Genomic DNA, 27129 nt, shown 5'->3' on the forward strand with positions numbered 1-27129 from the left:
CTTTGGTGGATGAGGCTGGATCTTGTCTTCTGGTGGGCAGGACTGCATCTGGTGGTGTGTTTTGGCAGTCTCTGAACTTATTCTGATTTTAGGCAGCCTCTCTGTTAATGGGTGCAGTTGTGTTCCTATCTTGCTAGTTGCTTGGCATGGGGTGCTCAGCACTGGAGCTTGCTGGTCATTGAGTGGAGCTGGGTCTTAGCATTGAGACAGAGATCTCTGTGAGAACTCTCACCAATTGATATTATGAGGGACTGGGAAGTCTCTGGTAGACCAATGTCCTGAACTCAGCTCTCCCAACTTAGAGGCTCAGGCCTGACACCTGGCTGGAGCACCAAGACCCTGTCAGCCACACGGCTCAGAAGAAAGGGAGAAAGGAAAAAAAAAAAAGAAAGAAAGACAAAATAAATAAAGTTATTAAAATAAAAAATATTAAAAATTTATTAAAATAGAAACATAAAAAAGTAATTAAAAAAAAAGAAGAGGTCAACGAAACCCATAAAAAAATCGACTAATGATAACAAGTGCTACAAACTGTACAAAACAAAAACGGAGATACAGAACCCTAGGACAAATGGTAAAAGCAAACCTATACAGACAAAATCACACAAAGAAGCATACACATACACACTCACAAAAAGAGAAAAAGGGGAAAAAATATAGATATATTAAAAAAAGGAAAAGAGTAACCAAATCAATAAACAAATCTACCAATGATAATAAGCTCTAAATACTAAACTAAGATAAACATAACACTAGAAACAAATTATACACAGAAAGCAAATCCGAAGTCTACAGTTGCTCCCAAAGTCCACCACGCCTCAGTTTTGCAATGATTCGTTGTCTATTCTGGTATTCGACAGATGCAGGTACATCAGGTTGATTGTGGTGATTTATTCCACTGCTCCTGATGCTCCGCCGAGAGATCTCTCCCTTTGTCTTCTTTGTTCGCACAGCTCCTAGTGTTCATCCTTGGATTTGGCTCCGCCTCTGCATGTGGGTCTCCCTCTGGCATCTGTTCTTCACACAGACAGGAGAGGGTTAAAGGAGCAGCTGATTCAGGGGCTCTGGCTCACTCAGGCCGGGGGGAGGGAAGGGTACAGAGGAGGCGGGGCGAGCCTGGCGGCAGAGGCCAGCGTGACGTTGCAGCAGCCTGAGGCGCGCCGTGCGTTCTCGCGGGGAAGTTGTCCCTGGATCACGGGACCCTGGCAGTGGCGGGCTGCACAGACTCCCAGGAGGGGAAATGTGGATAGTGACCTGTGCTTGTACACAGGATTCTTGGTGGCTGCAGCATCAGCATTAGCATTTCATGCCTGTCTCTGGTGTCCACACTGATAGCTGCAGCTCACGCCTGTCTCTGCAGCTCGTTTAGGTGGTGTTCTGAATCCCCTCTCCTCGCACACCCCAAAACAATGGTCTCTTGACTCTTAGGCAGGTCCAGAGTTTTTCCCGGACTCCCTCCCAGCTAGCTGTGGCTCACTAGTCCCCTTCAGGCTTATTCATGCAGCCAATCCCAGTCCTCTCCCTGGGATCTGACCTCTGATGCCTGAGCCTCAGCTCCCAGCCCCCACCCACCCAGGTGGGTGAGCAGACAAGCCTCTCGGGCTGGTGAGTGCTATTCAGCACCGATCCTCTTTGTGGGAATCTCTCCGCTTTGCCCTCCGCACCCCTGTTGCTGTGCTCTCCTCCGTGGCTCTGAAGCTGAAGCTTCCCCTCCACTCACCTCCCATCTCCACCAGTGAAGGGGCTTCCTAGTGTGTGGAAACTTTTCCTCCTTCACAGCTCCTTCCCAGAGGTGCAGGTCCCATCCTTATTCTTTTGTCTCTGTTTTTCCTTTTCTCTTTCACCCTATCCTGGTACGTGGAGAGTTTCTTGCCTTTTGGGAAGTCTGAGGTCTTCTGCCAGCGTTCAGTAGGTGTTCTGTAGGGGTTGTCCCACATGTAGATGTATTTTTGATATATTTGTGGGGAGGAAGGTGATCTCCACGTCTTACTCTTGAAGGTCCTCCCTTTTTCTTATTCTTAATTCATCTAACAGGTAGCAGTTTTTTCAAGATAATAATTCCAACAATGTATTGATTAGTGTGTATATGTATGTTTATATGTAAGTAAAATGATTGACAACAATGACACAATTGACAGGAGGGAGGAATTAGAATTCTTTCATTACTATAAGATACTCACATTACCTATGATGTTATATAGTGTTATTTGAAAGTGGATTTGGACTAGCTATAATTATATTGCAACCTCTATGGCAACCACTAAAAAAAAGTTTCAAAAAGAAGTATAATTGATATGCCAAGAAAGGAGAAAAAAACGGAATCATATAATGCTAAATTAAAAGCACAGAAAGGCAGAATCATATAATGCTAAATTAAAACCACAGAAAGGCAGAACAAGAGTGAAAGACAAAAACAGGGACAAAGAGCAAGGGCAACAAATAGAAAATGGCAATGAATATGGTAGATATTGTTCCAGCTATGACAGATAATCACTTTGAATGTCAATGGTCTAAATGCACCAAGTAAAAGACAGAGATTGTCGAGAGATTGTCAGAGTGGATGAAAAAACAAGACCCATCTATATGTTGTTTACAAGATACCCACTTTATATACGGATGCGTACAGATGAAAAGTAAGTGGAAGGAGGAAAATATACCATGGTACACTAATCAAAAGAAAAATCAGTCTTCATAGTAATAGAGGAGAATGGGCATACAGTGAGAAATGTTATTAGACTCAGACTCATGCATAGTGAAGCAAAGAAGGCAAGTGTATAAAAGGGTTTAATCATAGCCTCCTAATCATCTGGTGGAGAACAAAATGAAATATGTACCTGGTACATAGTAAAGATCATTAACTGTTAACCATGGTTTTTATGGTTTTGATTATTTCATCTCAAGGCTGTCCCATGAGTCACACTATAAAGAACACATAAGAGCTCTGCCAGGATCAAGACTGCTTTATACAATATTGTCCTGAGTTAATTTCAATATTCTTTACTTTGTCAGTATCTCCCTGGCTATCTGATTCCTTGCTTCCTGCTGGAATTTAAAGAGACTTCTCTGGCTTAACTCCCTATAGTCATGTTAGATTTTATCAGTATCTGTCCTCTCACTCTAGGCATACCTGATTCCACAGTCCTGACCTGTAGAATCCATAATAGTCTGCAGTAGGAGGATTCCAATTATATTCATTCTGCTTCTCAAATGTGTCTTGACATTTAGAAATCACATATTTCATTTTCATGTGTTGGAAATTACCTCTGAAATATGTCAACGTTGAAGTCATTGAATCTTTTTCATTTTGCAGGTTGGTAACTTAACTAACTTCAGTAAATTTTATATTCTTTGTAGACATGACCACATAACCACAGAGAGATTTGTAAACACCAGTGCTATTAAAATCTAGCAGGTGTATTTTAGCACAGAGTTACATTTCAGTGAGGGCACTGGAAATAATTAGTTTTCCTCTCCATGATGATACAATTCTCAGTTACTGCATGTACTCTGAGTAACACACACCAGCTATGGGAACAGTTCAGATTTTTAGTACTCTTCTCTCAGAGGCATAATCAAAGCCGAAAATATTAACTGACTAGTTCATACCACACCTTAAAACAACCAGTGGTTAATTCTCTTGTGCTTTGAGGGAATAGATTTATATTTTATAATAACAATGACTGGCATCAACTAACCATATTTCATATTCATAGCATAAGATCTGAATAATTGATTATTTTAAAACATGTGACCGAGCCCCTCAGCGGAGAGGTCACGGCGTGAGGCCTCCGCCACAGTCGCCGCGAGGCCGGGGCGCCGGGCTGCACCATGGCCTACTGCCGGCAGGAAGGGAAGGATCGAATCATATTTGTGACCAAAGAAGACCATGAAACTCCAAGTAACGCGGAGCTGGTGGCCGATGACCCCAATGATCCGTACGAGGAGCATGGACTGATCCTGCCCAGCGGAGACATCAACTGGAACTGCCCGTGCCTTGGGGGCATGGCCAGCGGCCCGTGTGGGGAACAGTTCAAGGCGGCCTTTTCCTGCTTCCACTACAGCACAGAGGATGTCAAGGGGTCGGACTGTGTAGACCAGTTCCGGGCCATGCAGGAGTGCATGCAGAAGTACCCGGACCTCTATCCCCAGGAGGAGGAGGAGAAGCCAGCAGATCGATTAGAGGAAACGGCTGTCTCTGAGGCCGCCACGACCAAAGAAGAGGAGGGGTCCAGCTAATGAGGGCCCTGGGCGCTGGGCTCCAGCCTCCTTCAGAGAGGAGGAACCTCTCCAAGAAAGTGTCTCTCCCTCTGTTGTTCTGTGCACTGTAACGTACAAAATAACTTATTGAGCTGATCAGGGGTCTTGGCCCCTGGACATATACACTGAAATATGGGTTGTATGTATGTGTGTCTCACATAACCTGTCAGCGAATGTAGCTGCCACTTTTGAATTCTCAGATTGTCCTGAATTTTGCCATTTTGAAATAATGTGCTGAATAATCTCAGCAACCAAAAATCTTTATCTGGGAGTGTCTCTTGTGAGTGAGCTGATTTATTCTGATTCATTGTATCCCTTTTAGTAGATTTTATACACAGTTGGAAAGTGAAATAGAAACATCTTCCTTTAAAAATGCTGGAGGGGGGCCATTCCTTATAGAAGAGGCGGGATGATCAGACCTTGAGTCTTTGACGAAGGACTATGCTTCATTTCTGATATATTTTGGTTTCCAGTTTGCATTGAGCTCCAGGTTTTCTACGTTTGGAAAACAGAGCTTTGGACCCTCTGAGTGACTCCCTTTGTAAGTGAAGAGAAAGGCTGGTTTTTTCTGTTCTTGTTATCCCAAAAGCCCTGCTTTGGGGTCTGTGTTCACACTGGCTCTGTCTCAGCCTGTTCAGATGCAATGTTCTTGAGAGGTGGGGACCTAATCATTACCAAAGTAGCACCTGAGAGAGGAAATGGTGTCAATTAAAAGGAAAACATGATTTTTACCTGAAAAAACAAAAACAAACAAAAAAACAAAAACAAAACAAAACAAAACAAAAAAAACATGTGACCAATTATATGTTTCCTTTTGTCCAGAAATAAATTTCTCTCTAGGAGAGAAATGCAGTGTGAGTTTATGCAGAACTGGGGAAATTAATCTCCATTTCATCTTCTTAAAAGACTTAGAAGTCTACAGTATTACAATTCCAGGAAAGAATTTCTCTGGTTTCTATGTTTATTTGTTTTAAATGATATGTAAATCCTTCTTTATCAGTAACCAGGGAGAAGATGTGAGTTGAGTGATGACTCTACTGTATCAGTAGGGCAAACAAGGGACCCTCCAATGATCATTGCAGTTGAATTGTCCAGTTAATAATGAACCCAATGAAGTAAACAAGATAAATAACAGTAAGTGAATACAATAATCATTACACACACACACATACACACACACATGCACACACAGCCATGCCAAATCCTCAGAAAACAATCCTCATCAAATCAGAAGTTTTTTCTAGAGTTCTCTAGACAAACAGGTCAGGAAAATGTTAACTGATTCTTCTCTGACAATAGATGATGCATAGTAACTTAAATTTTCAGAACTTGTTCTTAGCAACCAATTGCAATTCCAGAATCAGTCTTTTTACCTGGAAGGTCAAATCTGTAACTGAATATTTTTTTAATATGTTAGCAATAACATGAGAATTGAATTCACAAACCCTGTGTTAGAGTGCTGGCACTACTGTAATGAATTTGAGCATGTTACCTAGCATTCCTGCAACTTCAATTTTATTATTTGTTGAGAATTTGAAAAAAACTGTAAATGTTCAGTGAGTTGCAAATTGTTAAATGATATGAAATTGTTTGTTATTACATAGCATATTTCTACAATAGTTCTTGTAGTGTGGGCTGTGGGTCATAAAACTCTCCTCATCTTTGTATAACTGCAACTGTCTTTATTTGACTTACATTTTTGGATGATAGATTAATTGAATGTTAGATTGCAGGTTAATGGCTCTTTTGTTGATGATATGTCCTCTTGTTGTTTATCTGTCTTTTTTCTCTCATTTTCTCTTATGTTTTACATCACAAAATATTTAGCTGTCGGTATTTATTTCTTTATCATTTATATCTTGCTTTGTACTTTCAGTCTGAGGTTACATGTCTTCAATTCTATAAAAAATATCTCACCCTCATCCATTTTCTTTTCAAAAATTTATCTTCTGCCCTTTCCTCTACAATTTTCTTCTGGAACTTCTTTAGACCTATGTTGACACATATAAGCTTACCCTCCATTTCTTCCATAGGGTCATATATTTCATGTCTTTATCTCTTACGCTGCATCCTGGGAAAGTTTCTCAGTCCTATCTCTTCATTTAACTATTCGTGCTGTTGTGACTTTCAGTGATTCTGTATTTCATTTCAGTTCTCCCAATTGCTTCTTGTGTCAATTCTACCTGTTTTTGTAATTTTCATTCCTGTACATGTCTGTTATTCATCCTTTTAAGAATATAAATATATTTCTTATAAAATCAATTTCAGATTGCTTTATGATTTTTATTTTATTTGGAGTGAACTTAAAAAATATTGATTTTGTTTATAACCATTTTAACACTGCTTTCCTTCACGTTTTGGAATCTTGATTTATACACTAATACTTAATAGGAGGATTTTTTTTTTCACTAATTCTTTGTCATTATTTTCTTGCAGATCTCCAGGTCCCACAGGTCAGAACCAGGTCTTGTATTTGAACTTCAAATAGCCACGTTACGTTAAAAAGTACCAAAATTATTATTTTAATGATTGACACAAAAGGGTTGCTCTTAGGTAACAACCTAACTTTACTTAGGAAAATTTCTTTTGGGAGTTGGATATTATGATAGGTTGGATTACTGTTCTCTACTCATCACTCCTGTCTGTTAAGAAATTATATGTAAGCACACTGTGCCATGTGACTGCAGTACCTCCCATTAGAGTAGGTAGAGAATATTTATTTACTTTATTGATTTTGGCTTGGCTTGGCCTTATAAATTGCTTTGGCCAATTGAAATAGCAAATGTGACACTAGGCAAGGATTTATACTTATTTTTAAGGCTTTATGTATAACATTCATCTTGGCCTCCTGAGTTTCCACAATTCACTAAGAAAAGAACTCACCCTTAGGGAATTCCCTAGCAGTGGTTAGGACTCCCCACTTTCACTGCCCGAGGGTGCGGGTTCAATCTCTGGTCAGGGAACTAAGATCCCGCAAGCCACGTGACATGGCCAAAATAAAGAAGAACCCACCCTTGGTAGCTGCTGTTCCCACAATGATAAGAATCCCAATCTGTAGTATAGGTAAATCCAGGTAAGCCCAGCCGGGATCAACTAAACGATAACCAAATGAGACCTATGAAGGAGAAAAATATATTGTGTTGTAATTGATCAAGATCTTGATGTTATTACATAGTATTTCTGTATAAGTTGCTGACTAACTCAGAATGTGAAGAGGAAATAGGCTAGTGAAAAATTCCTGGTATAAGGTTGGTCAAAAGACTTTAAAGAATACATTTACCAAATATTCAAGTAAATGCTAATTTTTTAATAATCTCCTCCTGATTTCCAAAACCTCTGTAAACTCTATTATGCATATACAAACTCCTTATTGATACTTTTTTTAAAAATAGAAATCAAAGTAGTTGAGTTCTATATTTCACTTAGGAAGAAGGAAAGAGAAAATTCTACCATGCAAGAGGAGACAGAAATGAAATCAAGAATACAGAGGAAGAAGTAACTGAGAGCTAGCAATGACCATGCAAATATAAGCACGAGGGAATTTGCAGAAATCTTGGGCAGAACATTCTACTTCACACACAAATGGGTTAGAGGGCTAGTGCTAGCTCCACAAAAATTTCAAAAGACAGGGTTACATTTTTTGAAAACTGTAACTCCCAGTAATATAATTTCTCAATTCTAAGAAGCTATAAATTATAAGACACATGATAAATGCAGTAACAGATTTTTTTCTGGAAATAAATGTTATATTAATTGCACTTAAAAAAAATTAACTTAGAAATAATAGGAAACATTTACCAACCAAGTTTTAAGTTACTGTGTTAGTTTGGATTCTGTGAGGAGACTCTGTATCAAGATTAACCTTGTAAGAGATTCCTTGGGAAAAGACCTGTGAGGGAAAACGGGTTGGGGGTCAGAAGAGGATAGGAGATTTTTCAGACCATGGAGCAGGTCCAAAGCTTGTGAAGGAGGAAAGCAAGGAAGGGAAGTTTGGAAAGAAACTGCAGCACAGTTCTGATAGAGCAAAAACCAATAAGGAGTCTTCAAGCCAAAATTGCCTATAAGAGGAGGACAGAATTTCCCAGGAATGGTCCTGGCTTAGAGTCTCTGCCTGACTCAATCATTGGTTGACAGTGGCCCCTGGGAAGTGTGGCTTCTGTGCAAATGCAGTGATAGATCTCAAAGTACAGCAGATGAGGCCATTGTCAATTATGCTCCTTGCAGTGGAGATTTGAGATCTGAGTGGAGCTTTTTCATAGATGTTACATTTATAGCCTCTTAGAATTGAGCAATTATAGTAATGGCTGTCACAGTTTTTATTGCTTTCTTTTGCAGATTCCAATCAAATTCTGTGTCTTAGCCTTCTTCGTATTCAAAAGCTAAAACATTTTCTGAATTACTTTTGAATATCACACTGACATATTTCATAGTTTTTGTTCTTGTAATCATGAGATCTTTATCATATTTTGAATTGAATTTGTAATTTTGGGTTACATTGAAGAATAACAATGTTTTATCAGAATTTCATACTCGGTTAAATTAACAACTTTGTTTTTCCCTCGAAATGAATTGTATGTTTCTGGCAGATTAATGGCTTCTCTTAAAAGTTAGCTGGTAACTTTTGACATACAAAGGCTTGATCTCTTCTTGCCTTTAGAATGGCTGAACTATCCATCACAGACTTAGTTAACTAAGAAAATGTTATGATCTATTGCAAGAAATTCTGCTGTCTTATAACAATAAACTGGTTTTGTATACAGTAGTTTTTTTTCTCACTGCTACAACATTTGGAGGCATTTAAATTACAAATTTGCTGCTCAAACTGACAGCAAATTTCATCCCATGTGGTGCTATCCAAGTAAATAACATAACTGGGATGACTGTTAGATGGATATATATTTTATCCATTACTAAGTTTGCACTATACAAATAAAAACAAATATATCACAAGTTACCCCACTTGTGGTAGGCAAGATGCATCCAAATTTCAGGAATATTACTAAAATGAATATTTTGAAATGAGAGGTTTCCTTACTGTTACAGAGGTTCTAACTAAAAGTTTTAGACAAGATAAAAATTAGCATGTAGATTCTTGCCAGAAATTTGTTTCTTCCTGGAAGTTGTATGTCTAACTATTTAGTGATTACTATCTTTAACCCAAATCACATAATTTGAGATATTTAATAAGAGATTATTAATTCCAGCAAAGTTCCAACATTTTTAAAGTTAAAACTTTTCTTTTAAAAATAACTCTTACAAAGTATTCCAATGTATACAGCAGATAAACAAGATTGCTATAATTAAATTTGGGAAGTGTTTCTTGGAGAATATCCACTGAGCCTATTCACATCTTTCTCCTTCTGTAACCCCAGAACCCCTTCCCAAGTGTTGTTTCCACATAATGCAGTTTAAAAACAGATTATAAAAAAAATTATTATTTGAATGGAAGTGGTGTGAGTGAAAACACTTTTGTCCTGACTGTAGGGAGTATACTTAACATAATGAGTATTAGGTTAGCTATAAGTTTTTCCAGCCATCTTTCTGTTATTGATTTCTAGTTTAATTCCATTGCAGTCTGAGGGCAAACATGTATGATTTCTATTAATAGAAATATCCCTTTAAATTTGTTAAGTGTATTTTGTTGCCCAGAATGCCGTCTATCTTGGTCAGTGTTCTATGTGAGCCTGAGAAGAATGTGTATCCTGTTGTTGAATGAAATAGTCAGTAGAGGTCCATGATATCCACTTGACTGATGGTGTTGTTGAGTTTAACTATGTCCTTACTGTTTTCTTCCTGCCATCTGTTTCTTTTTCTTTTTTTTTCTTTTTTAACATCTTTACTGGAGTATAATTGCTTTACAATGGTGTGTTAGTTTCTGCTTTATAACAAAGTGAATCAGTTATACATATACATATATCCCCATATCTCTTCCCTCTTGCGTCTCCCTCCCTCCCACCCTCCCTATCCCACCCCTCTAGGTGCCATCCGTTTCTGAGAGAAGAGTTTTGAAATCTCCAGAATTGATACTGGATTTATCTATTTCTCTTTGCAATTCTACCAGTTTTTATCTCACATAGTTCAATGCTCTGTTGTTAGGCATGTCCATGTTAAGGATTGTTATGTCTTCTTGGAGAATTGACCCTTTTATCATTATGTAATGCTCTCCTTTATTCATGATAACTTTCCTTGTTTTGAAGACTGCTGTGTCTGAAACTAATAGGGCTACTCTTGCTTACTTTTGATTAGTGTTAGCATGGTATAATTTTTCTCCATCTATTTACTTGTAATCTATATGTGTCTTTAAAGTGGGTATCTTGTATACAACATACAGTAGGGTCTTGTTTTTTGATCCACTCTGATATTCTCTATCTTATATTTGGTGCATTTAGACCAGACATGCAAAGTGATTATTTGACATAATTGGAGTAATAGCTATCATATTCATTACTCTTTTCTACTTGTTGCCCTTGTTCTTTGTTCCTATTTTTGTCTTCCACTCTTTCTGCATTTCTGTGGGTTTTAATTGGACATTATAATTTTTTTAATTTTTAAAAAAAAATTTTGGCTGTGCTGCATAGCTTGGGGGATCTTAGTTCCCAGACCAGGGACTGAACCCTGACCCCGTCAATCAAAGCACAGAGTCCTAACCACTGGACCACCAGGGAATTCCAAAATGGACATTTTATATAATTTCATTTTTCTCCATTCTTAGAATATCAGTTATACTTCCTTTCTTACTTCTTTAGTGGTTGCCCTAGAGATTGCAATATTCATTTACAGCTAATCTAAGTCCACTTTCAGATACAGTGGACTTCATGGATAATGCACATAACTTATGCTAACAAAACAATCTTAATTCCTCCTTCCTGTCAGTTGTGTCATTACTATAATTCATTTCACTTATATATAAACACATATATATGTATATAATTATACATATATATGAGATATATACACACACACACATGATCAAATACATTGTAGGTATTATTATTTTGAATAAACTGTTATATTTTAGGTTAATTAAAAATAAGAAAAATAAAAGTTTTTATTTTACCTTCACTTTTCCTTCTTAGATGGTCTTCCTTAGTTTATGTAAATCCAAGTTTCTGACCTAAATTATTTTCTTTGTCTCTAAAGTACTCTCTTAACATTTCTTGCAAGGCATGTTTACTGGAGACATACTCCCTCAATTTTTGTTTGTCTGAGTAAGTCTTTATTTTCCTGCACTTTTGAAGGATACAGAATTCTAGGTTGGTGGGGTTTTTCTCTCAACACTTTATTCATCTCATTCTCTTCTTGCTTGCATGCTTTCTGAGAAGTCAGATGTAATACTTTTGTTTGTTCTTCTATATGAGAGGTGTTCTTGTCCTCTGACTTTTTTCAGGATTTGTATTTATTTTTGATTTTCTGTAATTTGAAAATAATATGCCTAGGTGTAGTGTGTTTCTTTGGTTTGTTTGTTTTTTGTTTGCATTTATCCTGCTTGGTTTTCTTTGAGCTTCCTGGATCTATAATTTGGTGTCTGACATTAATTCAGGGGAAATTCTCAGTCATTGTTATTTCAAATATTTTTTCTCTTGCTTTCTCTCTTTCTTCTCTCTGGTATTCTCATTATGCATATGTAGATAGGTCTCAGTCTTGTAGTGAGCCTATGCTTCTGGACAGTAAACTTCACAAGAGTTTCTCAGTTTTTTCCTCCTCCTTCAGTTGGGACAGGATATATAGAGTAGGTTAGAGTTGGGTATTTTCTTTCCTCCATGTCAGTTAGGCTCTGATGAAACCCCAGTGGGCTAGGCTCTGGTTAACTTGCTTCCCTTGATGACAGCCCTTTTTAAGAACAGAGTGCTATTGTATATATCAAAACGGTTCCTTTTCCTTGTCTCCTGCTGGAAGTACAAGGGGATCTTTCTCAGATATTTACTTATGTTACTTATGGAAACCTGGTTAAGCTCCAGGAGATAAGTGTTATAAAATTGTGGGTTTCCCCTTATGACTGGGCCCCCTGGAATTTTTAACCCTCAGACCTGCCCACACTGAGTCTCCAGCAATGCATCAATTACCATTTCGGATTTTCTTTCTGGCCCTGGTTCCTGTGGGGGTTTCTTCTTGTGAGTCCCTGGTCTGATAAGCCATGACTCCCTTCTCCAGTCTTGGGGGCAGCACTTTGCCTTGTGTCCTCTGCTCTCTATGGATCCAACAAGAGTTTTTGATTATTCAGTCTGTTCAGCTTTTTACTTATTGTTAGGATGGAGTGGAGACTTCCAAGCTCCTTACATGTAGAATTGGAAACTGCTTTCTCAGCTATGAGTTTTTTACTGTGGTTCTATGTTAGGCTGCAAAAATGCCCTTCTGTTCTTAGTTTGCTGAGAACTTTTAATCATGAATGGCTTTCAGATTTGTCAAATGCTTTTCCTTTCGTATTTTTAGATGATCATATGCTTTTTCCCAATTTTCTGCTAATGTCTTTCATTTCATAGATGGATATTTAAATCAACTAACTTCGAATCCTTGGGATATAGCCTTTTGATCATAAAGTATTGTACTTTTACTATATTTCTGGTTTTAATTTGCCAATATTTTATTGAGAATATTTGCATCTTTGTTCATGAAGAATATCAGTCTGTAATTTCCTTTTCTTGTAGTATCTTTGTCAGGTTTTTCATAAGGATTAGGCTTATAAAATGAGTTGGGAAGTATTCTAATTTTTTCATTTTTTACATTGGATGTTTTCATTTCTTCTTTTTTTTTTTTCCTTGATCAGTCTAGGTAAGGGGTTGTCAATTTTATTAAAGTTCTCAACAATTTGTCTTTTAGTTGTATTATTTTTCCTTATTGTTTGCCATATTTCTATTTATCTACATCATTTCTTTTCTTTTTTTCTTTTTTAATTTTTTAATTTTTTTTTATTTTTTTATTTTTTATTGGAGTATAATTGCTTTACAATGGTGTGTTAGTTTTTGCTTCATAACAAAGTGAATCAGCCATACATACACATACGTTCCCATATCTCTTCCCTCCTGCATCTCCCTCCCTCCCACCCTCCCTATCCCACCCCTCTAGGTGGTCACAAAGCACCGAGCTGATCTCCCTGTGCTATGCGGCTGCTTCCCACTAGCTATCTATTTTACATTCGGTAGTGTATATATGTCCATGACACTCTCTCACCCTGTCACATCTCACCCCTCCCCTTCCCCATATCCTCAAGTCCATTCTCTAGTAGGTCTGTGTCTTTATTCCCGTCTTGCCACTAGGTTCTTCATGACCTTTTTTTTTTTTTTCCCTTAGATTCCATATATATGTGTTAGCAGATTTCTTTTCTTATACTTACTTTAAATTCAATTTTCCATTTTGTTTGTAGCTTCTTAATGTGAAGAATCTGATCCTTACTATTAGACTTCTCTTTTCTATGCATAATTTTATACTGATATTTTTATATTATTAAATAACTCTTTCACTATACCAACATTCCCTAATAAGCCTGAAAAATTATATTTTTGAGGGACTGCATTGTATTTTTTAATTTAAAATGTCAAAAATTCCTTGTGGAAAATTTGATTAAATACATAATCCAACTTTCTTTGATACATTGTAGAAGAAACATTACTATCTCAATAAAATATAGAATTAATATTTTTCATAGCTTGGTTATACTTTGAATGTCAGAAACCGTGTCCAAATTAATATTTGTGCTTTTGTTTATCATCATTCTTGAGGTCTAAGTCTGTTGGATATATTCACAAAGTCCTAAAGAAATTGTGATATAAAAGGAGCTTTGGATATCCAGATAGTACTACTAAGTATTTCTTTGAAATGTAATAAAAATAAAATCCAGAAGTTTGATAAATATTTTAAATAATTTTTAAAAGATATGTTATCTTTTGTTTAATTCATGTTTTCTTTTCATCCCCTTCCTTGTCCCAACCCACTTCACTTATTTCAGTCCCAAAACTCCATTGTTTCTGAATCAAAGAGCACACTATGGCTATGAAGTAAAATATTTTGTCATAATGTAATTCAGAATTTTAGAAGTTTTCATAAGTCCTCATATATTACAAAGAACAAGAACAAAAATGAATTTTCAGCCTTAAACAATCCAACTCATATCAAATTAACAAGAAATAAATAACTTTAAAAATAATCATTAGAATTGTTTTTCTTTTATGGCATCAGCTTTATATCGATCTGTTGAAGTTATAGAAGAAATGATTTGGATAGCAAGAAAATTACTTGCTTCAGATGGCACATTATTTAGTTAATTCTTAAGCAAGTTTACCATTGTCAGGCTTAAGTTATACATGTTTTAAAATCAGATTTTGAACAGTCATTATTATACGGATGATATTTAACATTTTCATCCAGTAGGATTTCTGATCCATTTATGTTCTTCCTCGAATAATGGGCTGCATGCTGTTAAACACAATGGCATTCTATTTTGTGTCACTGGCAAGAAACCCTATTTGTATTCAAACTTACACAAATAAACAGAGCTCCTTTTTATTATTTCCTGTAAAAGAATTTGGAAAATATTTTATAAAATTAACAACCACATTAAAAAAAAAACAATAACTGCATTGACTATATTCTTAGAAACAAAAGAATATTTTGTAATTAGGAATATTAAGAATGTAAGTTCAAAAGGTCACTATTTTTTCTAATCGTGTGCTATCCAGTTGCTTATGAAGATTTCCATGAATTTATGTCAATCATGAAAATGAAGTATGTGTCAAGAATATGTTATGTTTTGTGTGAGGCCACTGAAAAGATTTTTATTTTTATGAGAATGTCTAGTCTTATTTACTAGTGATTTGAGAAGTACGCAAAATAATAAAAATTAAGGTACAAAAATAAACATGATATGTGTCAGACACTGTGCTAAGATTTTTGCATGTCTTATCACTTCTAACTTGATCCACATAGAAATCCAATGTGTACTTTCACTATGTGAACACTGAGTATTGAAGAAGGTAGGTAATTTGCCCAGTTTACCCACATAAATAGTGAATAAGGAGTCATTGCAACCAAATATGTCTGATTGCAGAACCCAGGCTTTTAACCATGTCACCTCTCTATGCTAACTTTCTATCTTGAGTTTCATGAGCAGAAAACTAAGAATTTGCAGGTAAGTCAAGTCAACTTTACTAATTTAGAAACACAGAATCAAAACCGTTCACATTACTAGTTTAGAATAGCTCTTTCCCTGCACATCCTAGATAGATAAGCATTTGTCTCTAATAAAATGTATATAAACTATCATATCTGTAAGCATTTTGAGAAACAGTTTTCACTTTCATCTCCAACTTCTACCATAGTACCTGGCAAGGACAGTTTTTTGGGTTTTTCTTTAGATGACTTGAATAATATATATGTATATTTTCTATACAGCAGGTTCTTATTTGTCATCCATTTTACACACATCAGTGTATACATGTCAATCCCAATCGCCCAATTCATCACACCACCACCACCACCCTCCCGCTGCTTTCCCCGCTTAGTGTCCATAAGTTTGTTCTCTACATCTGTGTCTCAATTTCTTCCCTGCAAACCAGTTCATCTGTACCATTTTTCTAGGTTCCACATATATGCGTTAATATACGATATTTGTTTTTCTCTTTCTGACTTACTTCACCCTGTATGACAGTCTCTAGATCCATCCACGTCTCAACAAATGACCCAATTTCGTTCCTTTTTATGGCTGAGTAATATTCCATTGCGTATATGTACCACAACTTCTTTATCCATCTGTCTGTTGATGGGCATTTAGGTTGCTTCCATGACCTGGCTATTGTAAATAGTGCTGCAATGAAAATTGGGGTGCATATGTCTTTTTGAATTATGGTTTTCTCTGGGTATATGCCCAGTAGTGGGATTGCTGGATCATATGGTAATTCTATATCTAGTTTTTTAAGGAACCTCCATACTGTTCTCCATAGTGGCTGTATCAGTTTACATTCCCACCAACAGTGCAAGAGGGTTCCCTTTTCTCCACACCCTCTCCAGCATTTGTTGTTTGTAGATTTTCTGATGATGCCCATTCTAACTGGTGTGAAATGATACTTCATTGTAGTTTTGATTTGCATTTCTCTAATAATTAGTGATGTTGAGCAGCTTTTCATGTGCTTCTTGGCCATCTGTATGTCTTCTTTGGAGAAATGTCTATTTAGGTCTTCTGCCCATTTTTTGATTTGGTTGTTTGTTTTTTTTAATATTGAGCTGCATGAGCTGTTTATATATTTTGGAGATTAATCCTTTGTCCGTTGATTCGTTTGCAAATATTTTCTCCCATTCTGAGGGTTGTCTTTTCGTCTTGTTTATGGTTTCCTTTGCTGTGCAAATGCTTTGAAGTTTCATTAGGACCCATTTGTTTATTTTTGCTTTTATTTCCATTACTCTAGGAGATGGATCAAAAAAGATCTTGCTGTGATTTACGTCAAAGAGTGTTTTTCCTATGTTTTCCTCTAAGAGTTTTATAGTGTCCAGTCTTATATTTAGGTCTCTAATCCATTTTGAGTTTATTTTTGTGTATGGTGTTAGGGAGTGTTTTAATTTCTTTCTTTTACATGTAGCTGTCCAGTTTTCCCAGCACTACTTATTGAAGAGACTGTCTTTTCTCCATTGTATATCCTTGCCTCTTTTGTCATAGATTAGTTGACCATAGGTGTGTGGGTTTATCTCCAGGCTTTCTATCTTGTTCCATTGATCTATGTTTCTGTTTTTGTGCCAGTACCATATTGTCTTGATTACTGTAGCTTTATAGTATAGTCTGAAGTCAGGGAGTCTGATTCCTCCAGCTCTGTTTTTTTCCCTCAAGACCGCTTTTGCTCTTCAGGGTCTTTTGTAAGGACAGTTTTTTTTTGAGACAAATTTTTTTTGAACCAAATTATCAGATTATAAATTTCAGAAATATACTTAGATGTTTCCCACAGTTGTAAAAGTGGTTTTACATATAAGAAAATCACAACTAATTAAAAATAAATTTGGAAAAATTCATGAAATTAAATAAATTATGAAATCACATATATGCTAAATCAAAGAATTCCAAAGATATATAATATATTATACATGTGCACCATGTTTCAGAATCTGGGTATGGTGCATATACATCCCAGGATTTTATTTCAGGTCTAAATATGTGCAAGTGATATCCTCTTTTACTGAAAGGCAAGTTCATAAATATTCACTGAATGACTAACATGGGTTCAATGTGTCTCTTCCTAACATGTGTAAAACAATGTTATATTAAATTGTAATTTTCAAAGGAAAATGGATCCTCCCTGTGGATTCATGAAAAAGCATTTATCTGAGTTGAGGTATATGCTAATTTCAAGAATGAGTCAGAGAACATTATATAGGATAAACTGAATACAATTAAAAACAAGAAGTGCTAGAGAACAGTCACATTGACTAACAAAGTTTGAGACTGTTATGAAATAGATCAGTGATCAACAGATTTGGGGTACTAATATAAGTCCTTTAAAACAGATTACTTCATTTGAGGCCTACGATAGATTTTGTGGTAGATAAAATAATAATTCCCATTTTTGCCAATGGGAGAAAGAGATGCTTAGAGAGATCAAGTGTCATGCCATAGTCATACCACTAGGAAACAATAGTTAGGATTTGCTCTATACCATCCATCTCTAGAACTCATTCGTTCCTTAAAATATTTTCTACAATAAGGAGTATCAATAAAACATTATTTAAATTCAAAAATTGGAATATATTACACCTAAACAGGTAGGTAAATATCAGAAAAAAAATCCTGGAGTATTAGAATTCAGGGACCTGGGCCCTTGTCTCAGCTCTGGACAAATTAGCTACGCTTTACAGGCAACTCACTTTATCTTTATGTGCCTCAGTTTGTCAATTTGTATATCAAGAAGGCTGGAGACAATGCACTTAAAATCTTCTCCTTCTCACTCGATATTTGCAAATTTCCTGCTGCATTATTGGTTATTTTCTGCTGTATCTGATTCTGCCACAATTTTCTCTTCCACTCCCAGTACACCGTGATATTTACATCAATAGGATAAAGTTAAAAGTCACTCATCGTGCTGAGTTGGATTTGTAACTATTGCTTCTTGACATGAAGATAACTTGATGATTCAAGACTGTACCTAAGAAGACAGAGATAAACTTATATTAATTTAGATTTGTGATGTTGAATTTTAATAAACTCAGGTGCTAAGATTAAGGTCGGTGAGATAATAATCTCTTCGGGTCTGTAATTCCATAAAATGAAAATTTTTAAATATTTTAAACTATAATTTTTTATCACACAGTATAAAAACGTTTAAATTTCCTAGGTAATTTTTTACATATGATACTAAACAATACTAAAATTAAAATATGACACTACATTTTAGCAATGAATCAAAAATTAAGTTAAATAAATGAATTAGAAATCTTTTGTAGTCTGCAATTTGGGAAAAGAAAACATGCGTTGGTTTACAAGCAATTTATTCTCTTAAGAAGGTATTCCAAAAGTTGGTGGGAACATAAGCGGTATTTACATTGATGAATAGAAGTTATTACAGCTTCATTTATGGGATACACCTTATTTCCTCATTCTTTGACCTCAATCTACTCTCATCCCTCTTTCAGACATCTTAGCCGAATACATACCTATAAATTTTATGGAATGAATTTATTTAATATATTCAGCTGGGTCTGTTCTTTCTGACTCATGTAGGGAGACAGTCTGGCCAGCCACCCCAAAAATGCTTGAGGCTTACATGCAGCCTGCAGACATCATTATCCACCACAGGGCACGGGAGCTGCAGGTCTGTTTCTTGTTACTTGCCACCAGCCATGCCCACCACACGTGTGCACCGATCCAGAACACTCAAGCTCGTTCTCTTGTTGCTGCAACATCAGAGCTGTCTGTCTTCTCAGGCACACACTTCTGCGATCAAGAGAAAAGAATTGACTTGCTTCTAGGTCTTAACTGAATATGTGTGAGACTAAAGTGTCCCAGCTCATTCACAAAATAAAAATGAATTTCAGTTAAAGATTCAAATATTTGTTTAAAAACCTATATAACATTTCCTGCAGAACTGAGGGGTATAATCATAATTTTGAAGTATGTGATTGGAGGTCATATCAAATAACACTCCAAATGCAGACTCTAAGAAACAAGACAGATACATTAGCCTGTGTTAAAATAAAAATATCTATACAACAATATATATTATAAACCAATGTCAAAGATAAATAAAAAGGCTGGGTAAATATTTGCAGTATATATAATAAAGGTTTAAATTATATTTTAAAATATGTAAAATTCTTCTATTAAAGAAAAAACTCAATGGAAAGAAGCCGAAATATGAATAAACAAATCACAAAAGAAAAAATAGTAATGGCCTATAATCATTTAAAAGAAGCTCAACCTCACTAATAATTAGAAAAATGTATATTAAAATAATTTAAAACAATTTTAACTCATCATATTGACAATTTTTTTTTTTTTAAAAAGACATAATACCATTTCTTAGTACGGGTGTCAGAAAATGGCTTCTTTCTCATAATGCTGGAAGGAGCAAAAATTGGACAGTTTTTTTTTTTAATTTTTAAAATTTTTATTTATTTATTTTTGGCTGCGTTGGGTATTTGTTGTTGTGCACAGGCTTTCTCTGCGGTGAGCGGGGGCTACTCTTCGTCGTGGTGCGCAGGCTTCTCATTGCAGTGGCTTCTCTTGTTGCAGAGCACGGGCTCTAGGTGCATGGGCTTCAGTAGTTGTGGCACACGGGCTTAGTTGCTGCACAGTCTGTGGGATCTTCCCAGACCAGGGACTGAACCTGTGTCCCCTGCGTTGGCAGGCAGATTCTAATCCACTGCGCCACCAGGGAAGCCCTGGACAGATTTTTAGTAAGGAAATTTAACTAAAAAATATATGCTAAAGACATTAATTACCTAGAAGGTAAATTGCTTAATTTGAGAGTCTAGATCTTGAATTTATTTGCCATTATCTGCCCCTGGTATTGCTTTTTACACACACAGTGGGTTGGGTTTTTTACTTAGTTATTTATTCAATTATTTACTCACACCTCTGGATTGAATTACTTATTCAAAAAACACATTCTGTTACCCCATTTAGATGACATTAAAAATATTATTCTGGATAATATGGCATATTGATAGTTATCCCTGTGATTTTCTTCTTACTAAAGCAAAATAGAAACATTTGAAATATATGCTTGTTGGCTTAGAAATCAACTCCAGAGAACAAAGATCTAGTTTAAATCATTCCTAAAATAACTGTTAAAACAGTCTCAGTTATAACATGTTCTTTTTTTTTTTCTATCTTGTCTCCTTCAGTTTCTATGTCTAAATTCCAATATGTATCTTAATTACTCCCATGTTCATGTCAGCAAGTGTTAACTGTACCTTTAGTATGTTTCATACACTTTGCTATTGATTATGAGAAAGAGAAAATAAATATGGCATGGATTAGCCCTTAAAAATCTGGCTGGGGAAGCAGACTTGTATATGACAAACAACAGAGATATTAGGAACATAGTAAGAGATAAAACAAAGTTCAGTGGAGGCAAGGAAGAAGAAAAACTAATTCCAACTCATGGGTTAAAAAAAAGTTGTTTGAGGAATTGACATTTTATGCACACTACATAAGACTGATAATTAAAATATTGCCTGTAAAATTGTATGTTTTCTTTCTTTCTTTCTTTCTTTCTTTCTTTCTTTCTTTCTTTCTTTCTTTCTTTCTTTCTTTCTTTCTTTCTTTCTTTCCTTCTCTCCCTCTTTCTTTCTTTTTATAATTATGTTCCTTAAAAATTTTCAAATCCATACATATTTTGTAAATTCCTAGAGGAACTTATGAGTTAATGGAATTCTTTAGTGATTTCTTGATGAGGTGAATAATTGTTCTCTGATGTTTCTTTTCTAGAAATCCAGATTTCCAAATATTGGAGAGTAAAATTAAGATAAGGACACACACCCATATATTCATCAATTTGGTGTTCAGTGGTATCACTAAAGGTAATGATGAGAAATTTAAAACTTCACTTCTGAAATTTAAAAAGAATCTTATAAAAATATTGCTATGACATTTATTGCTTTGTGCGTGCATTATATCCAACATAGTAACTAGGAAAAAATTAAGGGAGTTTACATAAAGGTTGAATTACTATTATTTTTAATGTACCTTTTTTTGGTTGTTATTTAGATTTCTTGGCAACTTTCCCTGCTACGTGGTTAAATCTTCTCTATTCGTGGGTCACTGATACATGGGAAAGACAAGTACTATTTCATTTAATTTCATAAGTCGTCTGTGCCTTTGTCTCTTGAATCCTTTAAAATGTCCCAGGCCCTGTTATGTTCTTCTGTTTTGTCAGTTTGTACTATTCTTCTGCTAGCCCTCCCAATATGTATGTACCACCCACTCCTGCCACAGACACCAAAACACCTTGGTAAGTTGAAGAGATGTTGAGTTTTGTTCCCTGTTTTTCCTTTGGAGCCAGAAAAAAAAAAAATCTACAAGTTGCCTCCCTGGGAGAGGACAACACGTTCCCCTAAGCTAAGGGCTAAGAGGAGAAGCAAGACAGTGTAGCGGTGGAAAGTGACACAGAGGAAGGAACAAAGGACAGGGATGGGGGCTAGAGGGTTTTCTGGCATCTGTGAGAGGAAAGGAAGTAGAGGAATTGAACTCTATGCCTGGAGGCTACTCCCACTTCCTTTCTGCTCAGCGAACCATTGCTCATCCTTTAAATCTCAATTCAGTCACTACCTCCTCTGTGAAGTCTTTCCTGATTGTTTCAGGAGTGATTAAGCATTGTTTCTATTTCATTTTACACAAACTTCTATAAAGGCAAGTATCTTGCTGTTTTGTGTTACTAGCATAAAGAAATGTGATTTTCTTAAGAGGATTCAGCCCCTGCTCCTAAAAGAGAGAGTGCTGACTTATAGGTTTCTGGAGTTATGGCCTGAGATGCTCTTAAACTGAAGAAATGTTTCTCAAGGAAGATAGAAGCCAGGTTACCTTTTAATTTTGTTGTCTGGGGTATGCAAGTTGAGGGCCAGTACCAAATTGCCTGATGCCATAAAGGAGGAGGAAGGGAGTAAGTGGGGTCAGTAGTCAAAGAAAAATAGAGAGATAACGAGTCTAGAAAATAAAATAGAACGCTCTGATTTTAAAGAAGTGATTCCAGATGTAGAAAAAGATAATGCATTACATACAGAAGTACTCCCAAAATTGCAATAGCTGTGGTGATGGTAGTGAAAGAGTTGATACATGACAATGTGTTGGGTCCAGCCTCAAAGTAGCCATGGGTGAGATGCTAGCTTCCCACATGGGCTCTACTTGTTTATTTACAAACTATCCTCCCCTGAAGGTAAGCCAATCGAGTTAAGAATATTTGCTTTGGGCTTCCCTGGTGGCGCAGTGGTTGAGAGTCTGCCTGCCAATGCAGGGGACATGGGTTCGAGCCCTGGTCTGGGAAGATCCCACATGCCGCGGAGCAACTAGGTCCGTGAGCCACAATTGCTGAGCCTGCGCGTCTGGAGCCTGTGCTCCACAACGAGAGAGGCCGCGATGGTGAGAGGCCCGCGCACCGTGATGAAGAGTGGCCCCCGCTCGCCGCAACTGCAGAAAGCCCTCGCACAGAAACGAAGACCCAACACAGCCAAAACTAAATTAAAAAAAAAAAAAAGAAGATTTGCTTTTTCATCTTGACATTTCCAGTAGCTCACATAGTACACGTGCTATCTGTTTAATAAATAGTGGTTGGAAGAATAAAAAGGAAGAGACCAAATTGTGCCTAAGCACAGAGTGAGAGATTGAGTGAGTTGGTCTGACCTATCCACGCTGGTACTAGTGCAGCCACTAGATAAGTCAGTGATTTTGTATATGTGTCCTGTTGCCTGGGCCAAGGGACAGCTTCTAGCAGCTAAGTCTTCATTTTCCTTGATCATTAACACTAGGAAAAAAAAAAAAAGTTATATCATTATTGCCTGAGGCTCTAGGACAGCTCACAATTTTCTCCAGTCCTTTCACCAAATCTTTATCACCCAATACCAAATACATACACCCAAGCATTTTCCCTCTATCATCTGTCTTGGCACACCTATTTGGGGAAATCTAGGGCAAAATTCCCATCATACCTGTGCCTAAGGAAAGTCTATATTCTCTAGAATAAAGAAATAGAAAGTCTGTCCTCGGTGTGTGTTATGCAACTGATCTCTGGTGTCAGTACTCCAAAATCTGGTGCTAATATTCAGAAGGTTTTGTCGTTCTTATCATTAAGAAACTCAGAATAACGGTTACGTATTACAATAAAATTTTAAAAGTTAAGTTCAGGTTCTAAATATAATAAGCCTTGGAAACTTTTACTCTGAAATCACACTGGCCTATTAAAAAATAAATATACACTCAAAATGTATACTTTAAAGCATCACTGTTTGGATAAAACTGAGGGAAAATTTTGTTTAAGATAGACTAATACATAGATATTAAAAAATGAAACAATTCTAATGAAAATAAAAATCTTAGATAAGATTTATTATGTTATTATGTTAGTTACTTCAGATGTTAGACTAGGAGAACATAGAATTTCCTTTCCATTTCTTGAAAGTGAACCAATTATTTTTAGCCTGTCTGAAGTAGGGAAATGGGAAAACTGTTGCTTAATTTTAATAGAAGAAAACAATAGTCAATATTTTAGGGCTATCCAATAGAAAATGAGAATGAATTTCAAATGTGTTTTAGCTAGGCCAATTACATATATCTGTGTTTTTTCATACTATCTAGTAGGTTATCATGCTTGCATAGTTAAAATGCCAGAGGAATGCACTTAACTGCAGAATGCAGATCAGAGAAAAATATTGTTTATATAGTGGGAGGTAAGATAGTTCCTGTAAGTGGAAAGCCTCAAGATATCTTTCACCTAGCCAGTGTCAACAGATTTCTTAAACTTTAATATTCTTGGTCTGTTCATACATATTTTATTCCAAATTATTCAAGTTCAGCCATAACAGTCCTGAGAGTTTCAAGATAATGTTTCCTTTAGACTTATTACCTGCATCTTCTCTTAACATTCGTACCCTGACATTTAAGAAATTAAGATATTTATTAGTTTTTCAGTTTTTATCAAATAATTCAAGAAGGTTCTTCTAGGCAGTTAGAAAATAATCCTGCAAAAATAGAATTCTTAAATGACTGCTTTTTTTTTTCTGTCCTAGCGTTATACCAGTCTACATCTATCATTCTTACTTAGAGACAAATTGACAAACTTTATTAAATAATATAAATTTACATATTCCAACAGCTAAAAGGTTTTATTTCACTTCTCCCAACCTGTCTGGTAGGTAAGCGGTATGTAAACTGAGAGTGTCACAGAGATGAGAAGTCACTGAGCAATGTCATGTCTGTATCTACGTGTCTGGTGAATATTGCTGTGTTTCCACAGTGAAAAGACAGGAGAATATCTTCTAATAATATTCAAAGGGCTAGTGCAAGTGCCAGCCCTAATTGGTCATTTCAATCTGACTGCTGCAGACACTACCCCATATTATTAAGTCTTCAAATGAGAAGAGTCTTTCTAGTTCCCATTGCCAGGAAACAGACAAGGCATATGATGTAGAATCCATAAATAGCGGGTTTATCCCAAGTTAAGCTTTGAAATGATTTTGACTGCTAGAGATACTCAATCTTTAGCATTTAATAAATTATATTAGCTCACTCTGAACTGTTTGAAATATTCAAGAACAAAGAACTGTTCACCTCAAAATTAAGATATGAGTTTTAGCAACAGGTTTTACATGATGGCATGCCTGCTGCTAAACATGGAGACAAGCACACCCTCATGTATTTCTTATTTGGCTTCAGTTTGAAAGTTATTTTGTATTTTGGGTTCTTTATTAACATTTTATATTTTATTTTGTTAACCTCTTCATTAAACACTGTGCCTGGCACAGAGTAGGAAGTGAAATCATGATAAATAAATTGCATTGAACGCGCTTTATGTTCTTCTTTCAGTGAAATCCTTAGAGAAAGATATGCTTCCTTGAAGCATTAGTGCTGGTACTGTGAAAGGTTACAGTTGAAATAATGTTTTTAAAGAAAACATACAGGCATTTCGCATGGGCCAAAATACTCTTGTTGGTCAGGTGGGACTCCCACTGAAATTTTATCCACATCATGACTATCCCAAAACCCAGGCTCACTGTGTGGGTGAAAAACTAGGATTGAAATTGACCCCAAAGAAAAGAAAAAAATGTTTACTTGTAGGACTAGTCATTACACTTACTTCCCACGCAGAACTATTTACCTATGTAAGTAAGACGAACTTTGAACATACTATCTTGATGGAAATGTTGCAGTAACACGTAATTTACATCTGCTGATCATGATGCTGTTTGTCAGCAGGAGTAGCTATTATACAAAGCATGCCAAATAGGAGTAAAGAGGTAAGTGGTCCATGTACAATTAGCCTCCCCTAAGCAAGCAAATTATCCAAAGAATTGCTTGCCCTCCCCACATTACTAAAGGGAGTGAAAATATGATTGTATTTAGTAAACTCCTGTACATATATACAGTAGACACATTTCATATACCTAGCCTTCCCCAGCGTCCTTTGTGATTTCATGTTACTGGAAAGAACTTAGGGCAAACTGGAGGTGAAGTCAGAAAACGGATGGGCCAAAGCTTTCCCTCACTCTCTCTCTCTCTCTCTGTATGTCTCTCTGTCTCTCTCTGTGTGTGTCTCTCTCTCTCTCTCTTTTGGTCCCTTCCTCGCTTTGACTGATTTTTTTGTTTGTTTGTTTGTTTGTTTTTGAACTAGCTTTAGCTTTAACTGATTTTTTTCTGTCACAGATGTTACTAATGATGCACAAATTGCTGGAACCAATGTGGAAAATATTGCACAAAAGAAACACTATCCTTTTAGTTTTATTGCCAGGTATAATTGATTCCATACAGTCTGGCCATCATTCTAGTTGATTCTATTTCTTCCAGCACTCATTTTGGGGAGAATGAGAGATGGAGTAAAAGAGTTGCATTTACCTAACTGCTCAGAAATTTAAAAATAAGAAATGATCATTTAAATACCTTACTTACTTTGCTTTATTTTTATATTTATTTATATTTTAACTCATTTTTCAATGGCCAAACATGATTTGACCTTTATAGTTTAAAATATATGTTATCAAGATTAACAGGCTATTAAATGTGCAGATGGTCTCTTAAAAATGTTTAATTATAGGACATTTGCCACAAAGGCTCCTTAAATAATATTTCACCTGATGAGCTTTCCTTAAATATCCAACTTTAGATTACACAGTGTTTTGCAAATGACTTGATACTTGAACAAAACTCTCGCATTTATGTCTGCTACCTGAATATTTTTATGTGATAAGTTCTTTTCTCATGAGTCATATATCAGGGAATCCTACTGAAAAATAAATCCCTCAACTTTTTAAATAGTTAATTTGACATTTTTTTGGTGATGTGTGTTTTAAGTTGATACCAAGAAAAAATAGTAAAAATAAGCTATCCGATATATATATACCTGTTTATTCACTATGAATAACATGTAGAAGCAAGGTCATTACACCTCCTACAGAAAGGCAGACTTCAGTGGTCTCACAGATATTTTTTTCTTCTTTATATTATTTTATCCATAAATGATGTAGGTCATACTTGAAGAGATAATGAGAATTTGGAATGTGATGATGTCCAAAGCATCCCTCCCACTCCCAAAAGCATCTTTATTTTTCTTCACGTTATTCCAGAATGTTTATTAAAAAATATTTTCCAAACACATGGAAACATTTGCAGAAATGTCACATAGCCAACACTAAGTCAATACTTCTTTTTATATTGCTGTCTTTTTAGATCTTTAGATCTGCTCATCTTTCACT

The 27129-nt window shown here is 35.9% G+C and overlaps 1 protein-coding gene across 1 annotated transcript; it reads left to right on the forward strand.

Annotated features, from left to right (window-relative positions):
* Positions 1 to 3769: 3769 nt before the first annotated feature.
* Positions 3770 to 4983, forward strand: LOC137764822 (mitochondrial intermembrane space import and assembly protein 40). Its single transcript, XM_068543859.1, has one exon. The coding sequence runs from the start codon at positions 3829 to 3831 to the stop codon at positions 4234 to 4236; it is 408 nt and encodes a 135-aa protein (XP_068399960.1). The 5' UTR covers positions 3770 to 3828; the 3' UTR covers positions 4237 to 4983.
* Positions 4984 to 27129: the final 22146 nt, after the last annotated feature.

This window comes from Eschrichtius robustus, chromosome 5 (genome assembly GCF_028021215.1).
Source record: "Eschrichtius robustus isolate mEscRob2 chromosome 5, mEscRob2.pri, whole genome shotgun sequence".
NCBI classification, from domain to species: Eukaryota; Metazoa; Chordata; class Mammalia; order Artiodactyla; family Eschrichtiidae; genus Eschrichtius; species Eschrichtius robustus.